General features: G+C 41.4%; 1 protein-coding gene across 2 annotated transcripts in view; it reads right to left on the bottom strand.

The window, feature by feature from the left end:
- Positions 1-3,267: 3,267 nt before the first annotated feature.
- SQLE (squalene epoxidase) overlaps positions 3,268-16,625 on the bottom strand; it is a 33,812-nt gene continuing 20,454 nt past the window's right edge. The window contains exons 5-11 of one of the 2 annotated variants that reach the window (XM_090040633.1): positions 16,506-16,619; positions 12,729-12,900; positions 10,327-10,422; positions 8,164-8,306; positions 6,311-6,407; positions 5,413-5,500; positions 3,268-4,659 (exon numbers count right to left, since the gene is read on the bottom strand). In XM_090040633.1, coding sequence (XP_089896759.1) covers positions 4,467-4,659; positions 5,413-5,500; positions 6,311-6,407; positions 8,164-8,306; positions 10,327-10,422; positions 12,729-12,900; positions 16,506-16,619 — 903 coding nt within the window. In that variant the 3' untranslated portion in view covers positions 3,268-4,466. The remainder of the gene's footprint in view (positions 4,660-5,412; positions 5,501-6,310; positions 6,408-8,163; positions 8,307-10,326; positions 10,423-12,728; positions 12,901-16,505; positions 16,620-16,625) is intronic. The other variant, XM_090040634.1, reaches the window with a different exon arrangement.

Here is a 16,625-nt window from a genome sequence, read left to right as displayed (position 1 = left end):
AATGAGTCAAAGAATTGGAGCACGAGTTGATGACAAGATGTGGTTTAAGTCACAAAACTTGCTTTCCTGTTTTGGCATCCAAGCCCATTCTAAGTCCTTATGGAGAAGATGACTTGAGATAAACGGACAAAATCCAATATGCCTGGCAATCTTAAAATTCCCTTTTTATCTTCAGGCCTTGGCATGTTGGGTATTGTCAGAATCTTTGCTACGTTAGGCGAGATTCCTTGTGCAGTCAGTCTCCCAAATAAAGTCTCCCATTTTTTTAAGAATGACATTTGTCTATGCTCAGTGCAACTTTGTTAGGCCTTGCAATTTCCAGTATTCTTCTGTTATTCCTGGGGTTCAGTTGGACTTGTTCCCCAATGATTTATGTTGTCAATGTGTGCTTTAACACCTGCTAGGCCTTTAGCGTCAGGATCACCATATGGTGAAGTATTTCCGAAGCCAAACATAGTCCAGAAGGCAGTCTTGGAAAGCAGTCTTTCTCAAATGGTGTGTTGAAAGCAGAGCTGTTGGAGCTCACATTTTCTAAAGTGCTATGCCAAAATTCTGCCAGTACATCTAATTGGCTGAAGATATTGGCTCATGCTGTCATCAAGAATAGTTCACTTCTTGCAGGCAACTGAAATAGGCATACTTTTTATGCTTTTATTCGACTCCTTTGAACCTATATATGACTTCCCATCCTTTTTGTCCGTATTTCCTAAAGAGTGAACCCCATTTATTAGTTTTTCTGTTCTCCAAATGGTACCCCTTCATATCATGTTTTATAGGTCTTCTTTTACATATTTGGGACTTTCTGTGTATTGGCATCTTCTCTTCAATATACCCTTTTATGTTACTGAGAGACACCCTTTCCTTCGTGCAATGCTATTCATGCTTTCAGAACCTTTTCAGTGTTCTCAGTCACCCTCTTTGTGATAGGCCTCCCCTTCAGAAGACCGAGTATCTCACATGTGCACAGGGCCAGGACTGGTTGGATGTTTCTTTGTACAGCTACAAACTTTGTTTTGTTTTCTCTCCATTTTAAGTGTCAATACGCAGTACCCTAATAGCGGGAATGTCCTTCTAACAGTCTTTCAAAGACACTTATGACTCCTTTATGTGCTCTTTATACCTCTCTGTTTCACTTGATATTTGTGACGTTGTTTGTGCCCTAATGCCCGTCTTCCAGGTCCAATAGGAACCAACTCCTGTTTTCATCTACACATCTAAGGCTGGTTGCTTTTGACACCTTTACATCATCTCAACTCCTGGTGGACAGATTGCTTTTTCTATGACCAAATCTGCAGCTACCCTTCATTTCTCTGCCTTTCCCAATGTATCTTAACTTTCCTTTCTTTCCACTTTTTTTTACTGGAAATTTGTAACTGCTCAACAATTGAACATGCCTTCTATAACATGCATTGAAGAAAATAAAACTCAGTGTTGTAAAGGTATTTGCTAGGATGGAACCCCTTTTGATTTAGTCAACCTTTCTCATGTTTTTGGCATCCTCCTAAATTGCACTTCAGATGGTTCCCGTGTTCACTTGAAGAGTTCACTTCCAATGCTTACTTCATGTACTTTCCGATTTTCTTTGTATATTTGAGCACAATTCATACACACAGTATTGCCTCACATATCCCACACCCACAAATTAAACAGTCATTCTGCTTTGGGAAGGCAAAATGAAGAAAAAAAAATTTTCAGTCATGGTTGCATGGAGCAGAGACAAAGCCTACTCTTCAGGTCACTCACCCTCCCTTTCCTGCTCAGGCAAAAGCTAACCTTTGATAGCCACTGCCAATTCTGCAGTAGCCGTGAAAGGGTGGGTGAAAACTGTACCTGCTGCTGAAGTCTGCACTCTGCCTCTCCTTCCATGCAGCCAGTTAAGTGGGCAGGAGCAGGGAAAGAAAGAGTAGCAGCAACCATTTTACAGTCTCTCCATGCTTCTCTTCTGTGCAGGAAAAGAGACAGCTTTGTTGTTTAAGACATGCAACCCAATTTTAAAGAAGGGCTAATTTTTATGTGGTATGCTACTAAATATGGTAGTTGCCCAAACCCAGAGTACTTTCCACACTCATGCTAGTTGCCATAATGTTTCCTGCTTCCTCTTCCTCTGTCCTTGCCCAATTTACTTCTTGGCAGCTCGTCCCTCACTGGCTTGGTAATTACATTTAAAATCCTCTTTTGTCCGCCTTCTTCTAGGCTTTTTAAGTTTCTGCTTGTTCTGCAACTCAGTATATATGCGGTGCCCTTTCTCTCACATCCATTTCTCTTCAAAGTCTTTCTTGACAAGGAACAATGGACACAAATTATTAGAGAGTAGGTTTAGATTAGACATCCGCAAGAACTACTTCACAGTCAGGGCAGCTAGGAGCTGGAACCAACTTCCTAGGGAAGTGGTGCTGGCTCCTACCCTGGGGGTCTTTAAGAAGAGGCTTGATGCCCACCTGGCTGGAGTCATTTGAGTCCAGTCTTTTCTCCTGCCCAGGCGTGGGGTTCGGACTTGAAGATCTACAAGGTCCCTTCCCACCCGACTTCTGTGATTCTATGATATGATTACCATTTAATACCAGGACAATCTGGCCTTTTATAAAACTCTTACCGTGTTCCATATTTGTAGGACTGACTTTTACCCGCAGATCTGTGACAAACTTCTATTTCCACTTCTCATAAGTGATATCTGTTTTAGGAAAAATGTTTGAGGACCATAATATATTCTGCAAGGCTTTCCTCTCCATTTGCCCTGTAGCATGAAAAGCTTTATATACAGCACTTCACTGGCTGCAACAATGAAGAGACAAGCAACTATTTATCTGCCCTTGTGGCTTACATATCCAGCTCAAAGTAGCTTTTAAACATTTTCCAGGCAATTCAGCATTTCCCTTGATTCCCAATCTTCCAGGTTTTTTGTGTGGCAAACCTAAACCCTGCGGTGTAACCAGCCTCCTGTCCTTGGGCGATTGCTGATGATGCCTAGAGTCATGCAGGACTTTGTTCCACTCTGTCTTTTGATCTCACTTTCATGATGCGACTCTAGCAGCACCTCTATTGAAGATACTGCCCTGGTAGACATTGATATTGCACCAAGGTGGGGATGGTGCCAGAGCTGTTGGGGCAGTCAAGTGCCAACACCATCAGTGCCAATTTGATAGCTTCTTTTTTCCTGCCTTCCTTTTGCTGAACCCCTTGAATGCTGTTCAAGGAAAAAAAACTGTTGTTAAAGATCTTAACAGCTAAAACAGGGCCTACCCAACAGATGCATGAGACAAAACTCTACAAATGAACAATATAGTACCATCATTCTTTATTTAATTTAGCTGAGGGTGCATATTGGGTTTGGGATCATTAACCCATGGCTTGCAGGGGTCCGACTGCAAAGAATATTTAAAGAAAAATTAAACTTGGAACACATAAAACATCAATAATTTTTCCAAAATTGGCATAAATTCTGAAAAGACTCAAATATAAATTCTGCAAATTTGGAATACCCCTAAAGTGGCATTATTTAATTTTCACACACAACAGTATTTTTAAATATTGTTGTTTTGCCCCTACATCGTTAATGTGTCAATGTTTAATTTCAAAAGGGTATCAAAAGAGACATTGGTTAAAAAAATATACATATTTTTGTCTTCATAGGAAAAACTGGTCATTGGAAATATTTATCAAATAATGTATTAAAAGCCTCTCCATTACTATTCTTCACAGTCCAAGAAACAAAGTTGATTATGTTTATATACAGCTACATAATCTCATTGTTTGAAGATCTAGTCCCTTTATTTGTAAATGCTAAAGAAAAAAGTGAAATCTGTCATTGCTCTCCAATCTCTTGGCTACACTGATACATGGTCATTTTGGGCAAATCAAAATGAAAGAGACATCCAAGGATATGTAAAGCAATCAAAAGAATCCTGGGGATAAAATAAAAATACACAAGAGTAACAAAAGAAAGCATTATTAAAGATGATGTTGAAAAGAATACAGAATGACAGGAAAATGCATGCGATATGCAGTATGCTGTTGAGGAAAAATTTAATTTCCTACATATCTCATAGTAATAAAGAAAAGGTTCTATGGAAATACTGAACAGAAAAAGCATGAAGTAGAATAGCAGCAAATGGTTTAAATTGTTCACTCTTCAATTTATTAATATTATCAACATTAATGGCTCATTCCATGCAAATGAATAAAGTGAGGCAACTGCTCTCTGCCAGAACTCGCACCATAGGTTGATAGTTACTCATGGCTAACTGATTTTTTTAACTTAAACTGTAAAGGAAAGCATATTTACATATTTATATGTACATTTACTCACAGGAATAAAATTAAGTCAACTCTTGAACAAAAGGGTTGTGTTTTAAAGAAGAGACTATAAAACAGTACTAAACAGTACATGTCCAAAAGATTTTAAAGGCTTGGTGAGTTTCTCCATTCATTTCCCCCTAAAATGTATTCTTTCTCCAGTCATTTAAAATTTAGTAGGCTAAGTACTTCATTTCCGAGTAAACAAGTGGAAAAAGTACACAGCAAGCACGGTAAAGTATAGCTCCACCGCTGAAAAATGCCCGTGGCTTGGTGATCCAGGATTCTGACTTAAAGCAAAAATAAACAGCATACAGAGCAACAGCAAAGAAGTGGCCGATCAACACCATTGGTTTAGGAGATAACCTACACAGGAAAAGAAAATGGAAGACATTAATAAAGAAAAGTCACAGGATTTTCAGTCTCATAAGCGCACACTGCTGCCTGATCTAGGCAGTGGCACTTTGCTGTCTCAACTGGAAAAAAACTGGTCTAGCTTTGAACTGCTGTGTGTTAAGTAATTCCTTCTAAAACACTGCTCAAGTGCAGCATTGCTTCAGCTCTATTTCTGATGCAGTCTTCACCTCTGCCTTCATCACTTCCCACGTAGATAACTGCAACTCGCTTTCCAATATCCTCTTCAGGTCCTAGATTTCATGACTCCAATGTATGAGGATGCAGTTGCTCACCTTCTGACACGTTCAAAAAGCACTATCCTATGCCTGTACATCTCTTTCAGGATACTGTTTTAAAAACCATCCAGGAACTCACTCCTCCGTTTTTATCTAAGGCTGGTTGCTTTTGACACCTTTATATCATCTCATCTCCTGGTGGACAGACAGCTCTTCTACCACCAAATCTTTAGCTACCCTTCAATTTTTCTGCCCTTGTCAAGGCATCTAAACTTTTCTTTCCACTTTTTTTACTGAAAATTTGTAATTGCTCAATTCTGTAATGATATTTGGTAGTCTAGAACCCCTATCCATGCAGAGTCCCAAGGAGTGGGAGCCAAGGTCAACATTAGTAGACCACAATATACAATCACAGCTATTCAGAAATATTGTATATATTATCTCCTAGTACAGCACAATAGTTATTTTGAAATCTTATGCAACTTACACAGACAGCAATCCAACTGGACCAGAGACACACTCTCCACCAAGTCTGAAGTAATGGAAACAGGCTTTCCTGAGTTGATGTAGAGAATCTACAAAATTAATTAAAATTACCTTCAATAAGAACTGAAAATACTTACCAGTAAACAAGGTGGTAATCCAAATTACAGTAAAGATAACAGCAGCCATTCCATTATTTATTTATGTTACTTAGTTAAAACAATCATTTTACAAAATCTTTATAAGCCTGCAACAATACAGCAAATGAAGTTTATTTTGCAATGAGGATGCTTACACCAATGATCACAGAGTCATTTATGTTGACTGGTTTACAGAAGACATTAACAACTTAACAAGTTGGAGGTGCATTAGTCCAACACTGACAAGTATTCCTAAAATCTTTTGTAAATTATATTTTTCTACTTAGATGGTTAGATGTAACCATCACAAGCTATGTCAGTGATACCTTAGAAAACCTAGAGATGTTTAACTCCTGGGTTTTGTTTAAATTCATAACCCTATATTTAACTAATGTGATATTTTATCATGCATTTGGCACTAAAAAAAAAATCAAATCACACCTTTAAACTGTTAACATGAACAAATGCACTCAGCAACAGTTTAAGTATTCCAGTTGCAGTCAGTGGTAAAATGTCCACTGGATTCAGTAATAAGGGTCAGTCAGTTCTGGATGATTTTGAAAATCCCACCCTAAATTTCCTCTGCTCAGTGTCAGTCAGCTATTTTAAAGTGCTCAAAAATATATCTGAAATTAGAAAGGTTTGTGTGTCTTAAAAAGCCTTCAAAATCCTAGTGCCTGAATACCTACACATGTACACACACCATTTACTAAGTTATAACAATCACAAAAACTGACTTTTATTTAACTGTCTTAAACTTACCATCTGTAGCAGCAAACAGTTCATAAAGGGCCTGAGCAAGAACATTCACTACAAAAGAATGAGACCTTTTTCTTGACCAGTAAAATGCATTTTTTGCCTGCAAACGGAAGAAATATTAGTATTAATGCCAGGATATATAGGAAAGTATTTAAGAGTCTTCTAAGCCACTAACAAATTATTTTCATTTAAAAGTTCTATTGCTCCCTGCTGTCCTTTCTATCTACTGATTTTTATACCTCTTCCCATTTCAAGGTAAAATTATTAACCAAACTAATGCTGGCAGCAGGCTGTTTAAAAAGCAATTAGATCTCCTCTTTCCTTACTTTGCTGTAGCAAATGCATCTAACTGAAAGCTCATGCATGTCTTTCCACTGTCGATCTAGGTCAAACTGGTGCACGGAACTTCTGCCCACTTCCCCTGCGCAGCCACTGGCCCGAGCCTGGGGGTTGTTCTTTTCATTCCCCCCTTCTCCAGCACTGGTCTATTTTTTCTCTCCCCAGCCCCTTGCTCTCCCCGCCACAGTCAAGGCTCTCAAACCCCATTCCACAAGCTGCTTTAGGTGCAGCCACTTCTATCAGTATTTGCTGCTGCCAGAGCTGAGCAAGTAAATCCTGGTGGCAGGGAGGGGCAGGAGGGATAGGGTTGTAGGTTCCCTGAGGGGGGACCCCACTCCACCCCACCTGTGGGTCACACCTCCCCACCCCCATCCCTCTCAGTCTGTGCCTACCCCACCACCCACAGGTTGCACCTGCCCTACCCACCCCAACCAGGGTAATGCCTGCCAGTCCTACTGCTTGTGGGTCATGCCTGTCCTCCACAACCCCACCTGTGTGTTGAACCTACTTCCCCTACCCCTAATGGGTTGTGCCTGTCCCCCCACCCCTGCCACCTCACCTGCAGACTGCACCTGCCCCCCCACACAGGTGGTGCCCGGCCCCCCAACCCCTCGCAGGCCTTGCCTGCCCCCACCACTATTCATGCCTGCTACCCCTACCCCTCATGAGTCACACCTGCCTCTCCTATCCCACCCACAGGTCACGCCTGCTCCTCCTACCCTCATGGGTCATGCCTGCTCCCCCCACCCCACCTGCAGGTTGCACCTGCCCCTCACATCCCCAGGCAAGCCTCCAATCCCTTCCAGCCTACTGGACCCCCCAACCCCCACCCCCAGTTAGCCCCACCCCATTCTGACTTACCTGATATCAAGCAGCCATTTTGAATTGATTTAACCTCCCCCTAATGCCCCCAAATGTCTGTACTTAGCCAATGTGTGTACATCTTTTTAACTGAAATGTTCCTAGTGCCCAGCAACAATGTGGCAACAATAATCACATTCAACCCAAACTACAGGGGTAATTTAGAGATGAATAGTAACTTTGTACATGTAACATTCTGGACTTTGAGTTTACATCTCCAAAAATCAGCACTGTCAGTAACACCAGCCCCTTAATATCACAATCATTACTGATTTAGCACTAATTCAGAGGCAAGGATGATACCTCCAAAACGCAGCTATATCCTGTAGCAGTGTATCATGAGTTAATTTTCCTACGTTTTTTGAAGTTCTGCGTTAAGAGCTGTTTTTATTGTTCTTTAAAACCATCTCTTGAAATCAAGAGCAAACTGTTGATGAGCCATGTCTACACCAAAAGTCCTTTAATAACATAGGAATAGCAGTACAGTATACCAACAAATGACTCCTAAAGCAGATGCAACTGTAATAGCAAGCCATCTTCCCACGTCGTTCCCAATTCTCAGCTGCCCCAGCCCCTACTTATACAAGATGTTAAGTAAAAGTCTGAAATTACATAAAGAGTCACCTATGCAGTGTACCAGAAAGCACTAACTCTACCTGCAGAATAGCAGAATCTTCATAAAGGTCTGGAATGTCCTGAAGCAAGCTCCTCCATATTTTAATGTCATTCAGAATAACACTCATTCCTCCACCTGTTAGAGGGTGCCTCATATTATATGCATCTCCCAAAAGGAGAACACCTAGGTGTGAAAGAAGACTATGGTCAAACTACACACGCCTAGTACATCACTTTAGAAATAAAAGACCTTTATTTCTCTTTTAAAATGTGCTGAGACTCAGCCAAGAAGACATTCTAGCATGAAAACCACCTGAATAACAACTCAATATCAAAGCGATTTCAAGAATTAATAATTATTAATTAATTGTATTGTTTATCATTCTAATACAAGTATATTAATACATTAGAATTAAATCATAACCTCTAGGTGTTGTGGACCCTCTGAGTTGCTGATATTACAGATGTAAATTAAACAAACTATTGCGTGAAACTAAATTTAAATAATGCATGGTTAAAGTTTAACCTGAGAGGTTCTGGCGAGCTTAAAAATGTGTCAAAATGCATCACATCCAAAAATTTTAAACCTCAAGCACTATGTTCTAATAACATATAAGCCTCTCAAAATTACAGTGTTTAGAGGGTTTTTCTTAAAAAACTTTCCTTGAAAATTTACTTTGGGAAAGATGAGCATGAGATTTCAGCCCAATTAACCTGTTAAAAACCCCCACCCCCAAAAAGGAAACAAGGGGCACATCTACATGTTAATTAAAGTGCTTTTCCTAATGTGCATTAAATTTAGTACCTCCACTGTGAGGTACCAAAAAAGGCACATTAGCCTATTTTAATGCACATTAGGCCTGTGCGAATAGGAAACTACTCGTTTCCGGTTTGGCCGATTCAGATGCTAGCAATTCAATTCAGAGCTCCAAACTGGTTTCCCGCTTCGAGTCAGCCAAATTGACTCCAAAGCTTCGGAGCTGATTAGGAGATTTGGCCGTAGGGGGGGAAATCAATGAAATATCTCTAACTTTATTGTTTTTTGTCCAGTTCAGATGAAATTTGCAGGGGTGGTAGCCTCTGCTGAGAGCATGAAGCCTGCCAAGTGTCAAGGAGGTCGGTGCAGGGGCTTGGGGGAAACTGCACCCCAAATTCTTGAAAGCAAAACTCATGTCACGTGTGTGCGTTAAGCCACAGCACGGTCAAAACTGCAGGGATGATAGCCCCTGGTGAGGCCACAAAGCCTGCCAAGCTTCAAGGAGATAAGTGCAGGGGTTTGGGAGAAACTGTACCTTAAGCTGTGGACAAGCAAAACCTCAGCTAGACATGCAGGGTCCCAGAACCCAGACTCCCCCTGCACCTATCTCCTCGACAGCTGGCAGGTTTCGTGGCCACAGCAGGGGCCACCATCCCTGCAGTGCCTTAACACACACCGTGTCATCCATGTCACAAGTTTTGCTTGTCTGCAGTTTGAGGTTAGTTTCCCCCAAACCCCTGCTCCAATCTCCTTGAAATGTGGCAGGCTTTGTGGCCTCAGTAAGAGCTACCATCCCTGAAGTTTGCACCCCACTGTGGCTTAACACACGTGACACAAGTTTTGCTTTCAGAACTTTGGGGTGCAGTTTCCCAGAAACCCCTGTACCTATCACCTGGAAACTTGGCACACGTCATGATCACATCAGAGGCTACCATCCCTGCAGGTTTCATCTGAATCAGCCAAAAGACAACAAAGTTATAGATATTTAATTGATTCCCCATTATACCCTATGGCCGAATCTCCAAATCTTTTCTGAATAGATTCGGAAGGTCTGAATCAATTTGGAAAGCCTAAAGCTTCCTGTGATTCAATTCGGATTCATAGATTCGGCCTCCAAATCATCTCCGAATCCTGATCCAAAGCTTTGCATAGCCCTAATGCATTAGTGCAAGCACGTGTTTTTGTGACACTTTATTGAGCATTAAAATAGGCTAACATGCATTAAAGCACATGTGTAGATGGACCCAGAATGTCTTCAAATAGACCAGCTGTTAACCTTAATTCTAGGTATCAATACTAGTATGCTGCTAATGGGTGCTGAACATGTGCACACACACAGAGATATGTTTAAATTTGCCATTTTCACAATAGATAAAACAAACATGACTGGGAAAGTTATCCTTAAAACATACAAAAACATTTTTTGTTCTTACTACCCAGTACACACCTCTTTTGTTGACTGGCGAAGGAGGTAGGAAGCTTGCTGGCATGGTCCTCAAACGATCATTCTGAACAGCTATTAGGAACGGTTCTTTTAAATGTTCTGAAACGAACAGACTATTTAGTTACCTGATTTACTCAGGGTCCTCAAGTTAAATAACTGGCAAAGAAGCAACCATAATCTCTTGGGGTTGTAAACTTTCCAAGTTGCCGACATTACAGATGTAAACTGAACTACTTTTTGACATTGTGAAATTTTTAGGTAATAGAAGGTCAAGGTACAATCCTTTCTGGCACTAATCCCAATTGAGTTGACTGAGAACTGAGGATACCTAACACCTCACAAAAATAAGAATGCAGTTGTGGAAATAAAGGGAAGCTCATCACTCAGGATGCTGTACGGATCAGGCAAAAATTCTGTACTAGCAATAATTCTAGCATTTTAGTCAGAAAGGACAACACATTAGACTTGAATCTGTTGATATCAAATGACTCTATACTGATACTACTAATGTCACTGCAAAAATTCCCAGTGACTTAATTGGCACAGGATCAGAACCTAGAACAATTACTAAGGCAAAACATCAAGGGATATCCAAGGCAGGAAAAAAGGGCGCAGTGAATTCCCTCCTTCAAATGTGAATGCTTACAATCATTTCCAGATGAGCCAAAAGAAGTTCTATTTCAGGGAGACTAATCTTACTATTCCAGCTCTGCCTTAACTAACAGCAACTGAAAACCCCAAAATCAGCCTCTAAATATGCATTTGTCCATTTCAGCCTAATTACTTCCCCTAATATCTTCAGAAAAACATACAGCTACTTCCGAAATTTCAGTTCTACTGTTGCATGTACATATGCAGACTAAATGATGTCCTACCTAGTAACAAAAATATCACTGAAGAAATATCAACGCTGTTTAGTAGTGCCCAGAATCCATCAAGAATGTGGAAGCTGGCAGATAAAAACAGAAGACTATGAGGTGTAAGAAGTATAATCAACCAAAAAGAAACACAAGTACTAGAGAGCTAGGAAATATAAAAGGCAAGATAAAGCCACCACACGTCATTCACTCTTGTCCTTTTAGGGCTGAAAAGTAGCAGTGGACCAATAAAGGTTTTTTGGGCTGATACCAATGGCTGATTATTGACCAGCCAGATTGGCTGATACTGATCTGATTGGCAACATGCAGCCCGGCGGCTTGGAGAGCAGTGTCCAGCTGATAAGTCTCTTGGGTGGAAGGAAGGTGGGGGAAGGAAGGGGTATGGGGGGTGCAAATCAAGACCCCCAGATCAGGCAATGGTGGTGCAAGGAGGAGGAGCTGCAGCCGACCCAAAAGTCACCATAGCCCCCACTCTCAGTACTGCCACCACCCACCCCATCCCCACCTTCCCAGAGTGCAGCCCAGGCCCAGCCCCCCCTGCTGCGAAGAGCCCAGCATGGCCCCAGCCCCAAGCATGCAGCAGGCAGCCCACCCTCACCCCATGAACAGATAACAGATCCAGGGCACACATGCTCCCCATGCCTCCCCAAGGGTGTGCACGGCGGTGGAAGGCACCCCTCCACCGTGCCCTCTGGACAAGGTGTAGCTCCATCCCATGCCCTGTGAGGCGCCCACCCCTGCCCTAGTCCCACTCCCCCCTCTGACCACAGGGACCTCGATCTGCCCCTCCGTGCCCTTTCCCTCCCCCACGTTCCCCCTGACTTACCAGCCAGACACTGCTCTCCAAGTTGTCAGGCTACACTCCTAGCTGCATGCATGCTGCAGCTGCACACATGCACATGGCATTTAATTGATTACATTATCAGCCAAAAAAGTCGATTGCCAATAATGTCATTTTCTTTGTATCGGTGCCAATACAATATGGACCTATGAATCAGTGCACCTCTACTGAAAAGGCAAAGCTTAAGCACCTTGAAAACCAAGCGTTTCAGAGTTAAAAGTGCCACTTTCTACATTCCAAGATCACACTAGCTTTAGGGCTTTTTGCCTGAGCCACATCTGCCAGCTTACAGCTCCTCTCCTCGGTCTCACAACTGTTTTCTGTGCCACAGAAAACTACATCCCAAGAGCAGAGTCACAGTCTCTAAACAACCTAATTTATATAGCAGGCAGGCGTACAGCAGCTCTAGAAAGTATTTACTAGCAGTCTTAGACTGGCAAACACTCCTAATGCAGGGGCAGGTTATATCATGAAAAAAGGAGCAACAGCTAAAAGAGCTTCTACCAGTTTCCCCAAGTGAAATAAATTATGACTGCAAAAGCACATCCATGCACATTCATCTAAACTACACCTAGTGCCAAAGATGGCTTAATACTTATAGATAATACTTCAGCAACACATAAAACTCACACAAGTTGGTAAACAATGCATTACAGTTCTGAAGAATATAAATACAAAAATCTTACCAGGTAGCTGTGGAAGTATTTTCTCAGTCATGTACTCTCTGATATTTTTTGGCATTTCTCCTCGAATGTCAACAAGCACTCGAGTCTCATTTGAAGAAATCTGGTAGATTAGTACTGGACTAGGATTAGCTAAAACAAGTTCAGCATGATTTGCTTTAAACTGCGGTGCATCCTTTAAAAAAAAAAGGAAAAAAAGGATTAGTAAAAAGGGTGAAAGAATGCCCTCTTACAGAATCATTTCCTGATAAGCTTTAAATTCCATTATATCCAAAACAGAATATCTCATTAAATTTTACGTTAACATTAGCTGTATAACCATTTTTATAAAATGCAATTAATGTGATAGTTTCACAAACAATGTTTACTTGGTTTCATTGCATTTGACAATTTTAATATTTATTAAACAGTAAAACAGGTTATATAGTTCATTTAATCTTTTGTTTTTATATTTTAGCATATTTGTGTGCATATACAATACAGGTCACTTTAGTATTTTTTCCATGGGATTTATTTTCAAATGAACAAGAGAGAGGCAAGAGGAAGGAGTGCCTACAGATGTAATTATGTTTTCTACTATAGACACCTCAGGAAAGTACACAAGCAGCTGTTTAACTTTAAACAGACTAGAAGACTCATCAGCTAGTCATATACTTTAAGTTAAGCACATGTTCAAGAACTTCTTAGATCAGAGCCATAACCAGTAGTGCATAATTTTCAAATGCTTGTAACTTTGTTAAATCAAGATTATTTTTGTTAAACCAAATAAAGAAAGTATTCATTATGAACTATGGGCCATGTGTAGACGAAATGGGGACTCTAAATTGAAGTGGCGGGTTTTAAAAAACACTGCTTCAATTTAGGGCTGATTAAACCCCCATGTTGTGCACATACCTGCACACACTTACCTGCCTCTCTAGCAGGGGGAAGGGGGAAGGCTGGTGCATCCGTCCACAGCAGTGGCAGCCCCCACTCTGGCAGCACCAGCCCACAGGCACCTGGCTTGGGCAGTCCCAGGGGCACCACAGATGCAGAGAGAAGCACAGGGCCCCCGCACAGCTCAGGCAGGTAGGCAGGCTCCAAGGGCAGAAAAAAAAAAGATCAGGCTCACCGCTTTCCTTGGGCAGAGCCTGCTTTCCCAGGCTGCTGCCAGGCTGCTTGCAGGGCTTCCTATAGAGTCGTGGAGCTGCACAGAGCCCGGTGCTTTGCTCCACAGCTGTAGGGGCAACAAACAAACTCCTGGAAGGAGTTTTAGTTTGCTGTGCCCAAAATAATTTAAGGCGCATTATGCCACTGAATTTCCTACAGCAGCTGGAATTAATGCACAATATACAGCTGAGGCAAACACCAACACCATTAAAACGGTGCAAAAGTGTTTAGCCCACTTTAAAGTGTTATGCACACATGCCTCTAGTTTCATCTACACATGGCCATGGACACTTTTTTTTTTTTTTTTTACTGAAATCACTACACGTCTACACTGCAAGGAAATGTTAGCCTGGCTTGGCTACTGTGTGTTAACTAACTTGGGTTAAAATAACAGTGAAGGCAAGGCAATCAAATTTAAAACCCAAGTTAATTTGTCTTCACGGACCTTCCTTTTTCATCCAATGTAGACCTATCAATTGAGGGTCTTGGTATTGATTTCAACAAGATAGGGCCACTCTTACGTACAGAGTAGGTAGGCAAAACTTCAGCTTACAAAATGGAAGGATCAAGAAGTTACCAGTATATGGAGACAGGGACTACAATACAGATGGTTTTACAAAAAGCCTTCAACATGCAAAGATTCATATACATACTTCATGTTCTGCAATAAAAATTACTCCTATGAAGTGATGTGCTTTTCAATGGCACTTGACAATGTAGGAAATTAAGCATGTACAGAGCCTTAACTGTAACAGACAAGGACAATGCAGAAGATGAAACAGATCAATTCCTTAAAAATTAATGTTAACAGTGCACCGGCAAAGCAACATGTTCCATCACTGTTGCTTCTTGTAGTTCTCTGTAATCACATCTTTCATTAAGTCTACTTCAGTACCCAGGACCTAAAACATTCTAGAACAGAGTATGTGTGTTGGTGTGAATATATGGACTATATTAACTGCAATCTTCCTAAAAAAAAAGATTCAACAGAATCTGAGGGTAGCACATATCAATAATTTACAAGTAAAAATTATCAAATTAACTTCTCTTCTTCCCCATAGAAAGGGAAAGATAATGGTGCTCCTGTACAGAGTGTATTGTTATTCTAATTAATTTGGTTGAAAACCATTTAAGATCAGAACTCAAGACACAGTTTAAAACAGACTATAGCTGCTGAGTAAAAGATAGCAATAAAAACACTGTTTTTTAAACTGTTCCATGAGGGTAAATTCTCTGTAAATCTCGTTTATTACTAGCAATTATGATTGCACATGCAGAGAAAAATATGCATCAGAGTGATTAGTTATCTGCCTCCTGGAAAAAGGCCTTGCCTACATGAGGCTGCCTCTCAGAAGTTATGGCAGCAAACAGCAACAGTCAGACAAGCCAACAGAGCACACACACATCTGTATGCCTTCTGACAACTCCATGTGGTTCCTGCCTTAGCAGTACATCAGTGAGGCTAAACTGCATGTTGGGGGACCTGGAACCAGGTCCCCCAATCAGTTGATTGTGGGTCTTAGCCCTGAGACTGTCCCAGAATTTCTAACTGGGTCCAGTGCAGTCCTGTGTCTGGGACTAACAATCATCTGATTATCAGTTCCAGGCCTGGGACCACACCAGTTCACGAGGCACCTGACTTTGTACTTGTCCCTGCACTGGGATTGATCCCCAATTCCAAAACTCACATGCGTTTCCACGCACATGTATAATGGCAAGAGATGTAATTGTTAAGATCGGGAAACAGATCCCATCAAGCCATTAAATGAACATGTGCCAAGGCCCTCAGAGGCTAGACAAGTGTGCAGCAGCCCTGAGCAAGTACCCCTCTGAAGGGCTGCACAGGGGGCCAGGCTTGGCCAGGGACAGCAACATCCCTCTTCCTGCACCTGCTCCCTGTCAATCCTACCCCCAGGGTGTCCTCCAGCACCCCCACCCCACAAATGGTTTAGCTACAGAACCAGTGGCATCTAGCATACCGCCCACCCCTTTTTAAATCCTTGATCTGCCTGTGTGCAGGTAAATTTACATTCATTTTCTGGGTAGCAGCGAAGGCTTTCTTTCAGTCTCTGAGCTGGCCTTGCTCTGTTCTAGAAAGAAGGAAAACTGTCACCACAGGGGAGCTGTGAATATAGACACTCACAACACTACCTGCCAAAACTATGGAGTGTACACTTAGGATCTACCTTTTGCCTCAGTTTTCAATTTGGGCCAGCTCTCTTGTGCCACTTTGTACAGTAGCTGTTCCCCATCAAATATTCCAAACATTAGAACAGTCTTTAAAACTGTTGAGCCAAAGTATGAATTTTCATCCACTGATTGACAGACAGAAAAAAGCATGCTGATTTCACATGCTGAATAAACTTTACTTAATGCCATTTCCCACTGAGCTTTCCCCACCAGAAACCATACCCTCCTTAAGGCAGATGGCATATTTTTTCCAGGAAGTCATTTAAAGCGCATTTCTTTTCTCTTCTCAACATGGATCAAATCCTTGAAAGGCATAACTGAACCCTAGGAAATCTAAGCAGAAATTCAATGAATCACGCAAGCAATTCACTAAATTTCAAGGCCCTGGGAAAAAAGCAGTGATATATCCACTTCTTGTGTGTCATATATATGAGATGTTACCTTCAATATACAACCAACAAAATGAGATGAGACAGTAACTTTATTGGAAACCAGATTTTTCCTAAATTTGGAGAAAAGTCCATCAGCAACAATTGTCAGAGGTGCATGGAGTTCCTGTAA

The sequence above is a fragment of the Crocodylus siamensis genome, chromosome 3 (genome assembly GCF_052110815.1).
Source record: "Crocodylus siamensis isolate JL-2025a chromosome 3, ASM5211081v1, whole genome shotgun sequence".
In the NCBI taxonomy this organism is placed as follows: domain Eukaryota; kingdom Metazoa; phylum Chordata; order Crocodylia; family Crocodylidae; genus Crocodylus; species Crocodylus siamensis.
The sequence above is the reverse complement of the archived record's forward strand: the minus strand, read 5'-3'. Positions and strand labels throughout refer to the sequence as shown.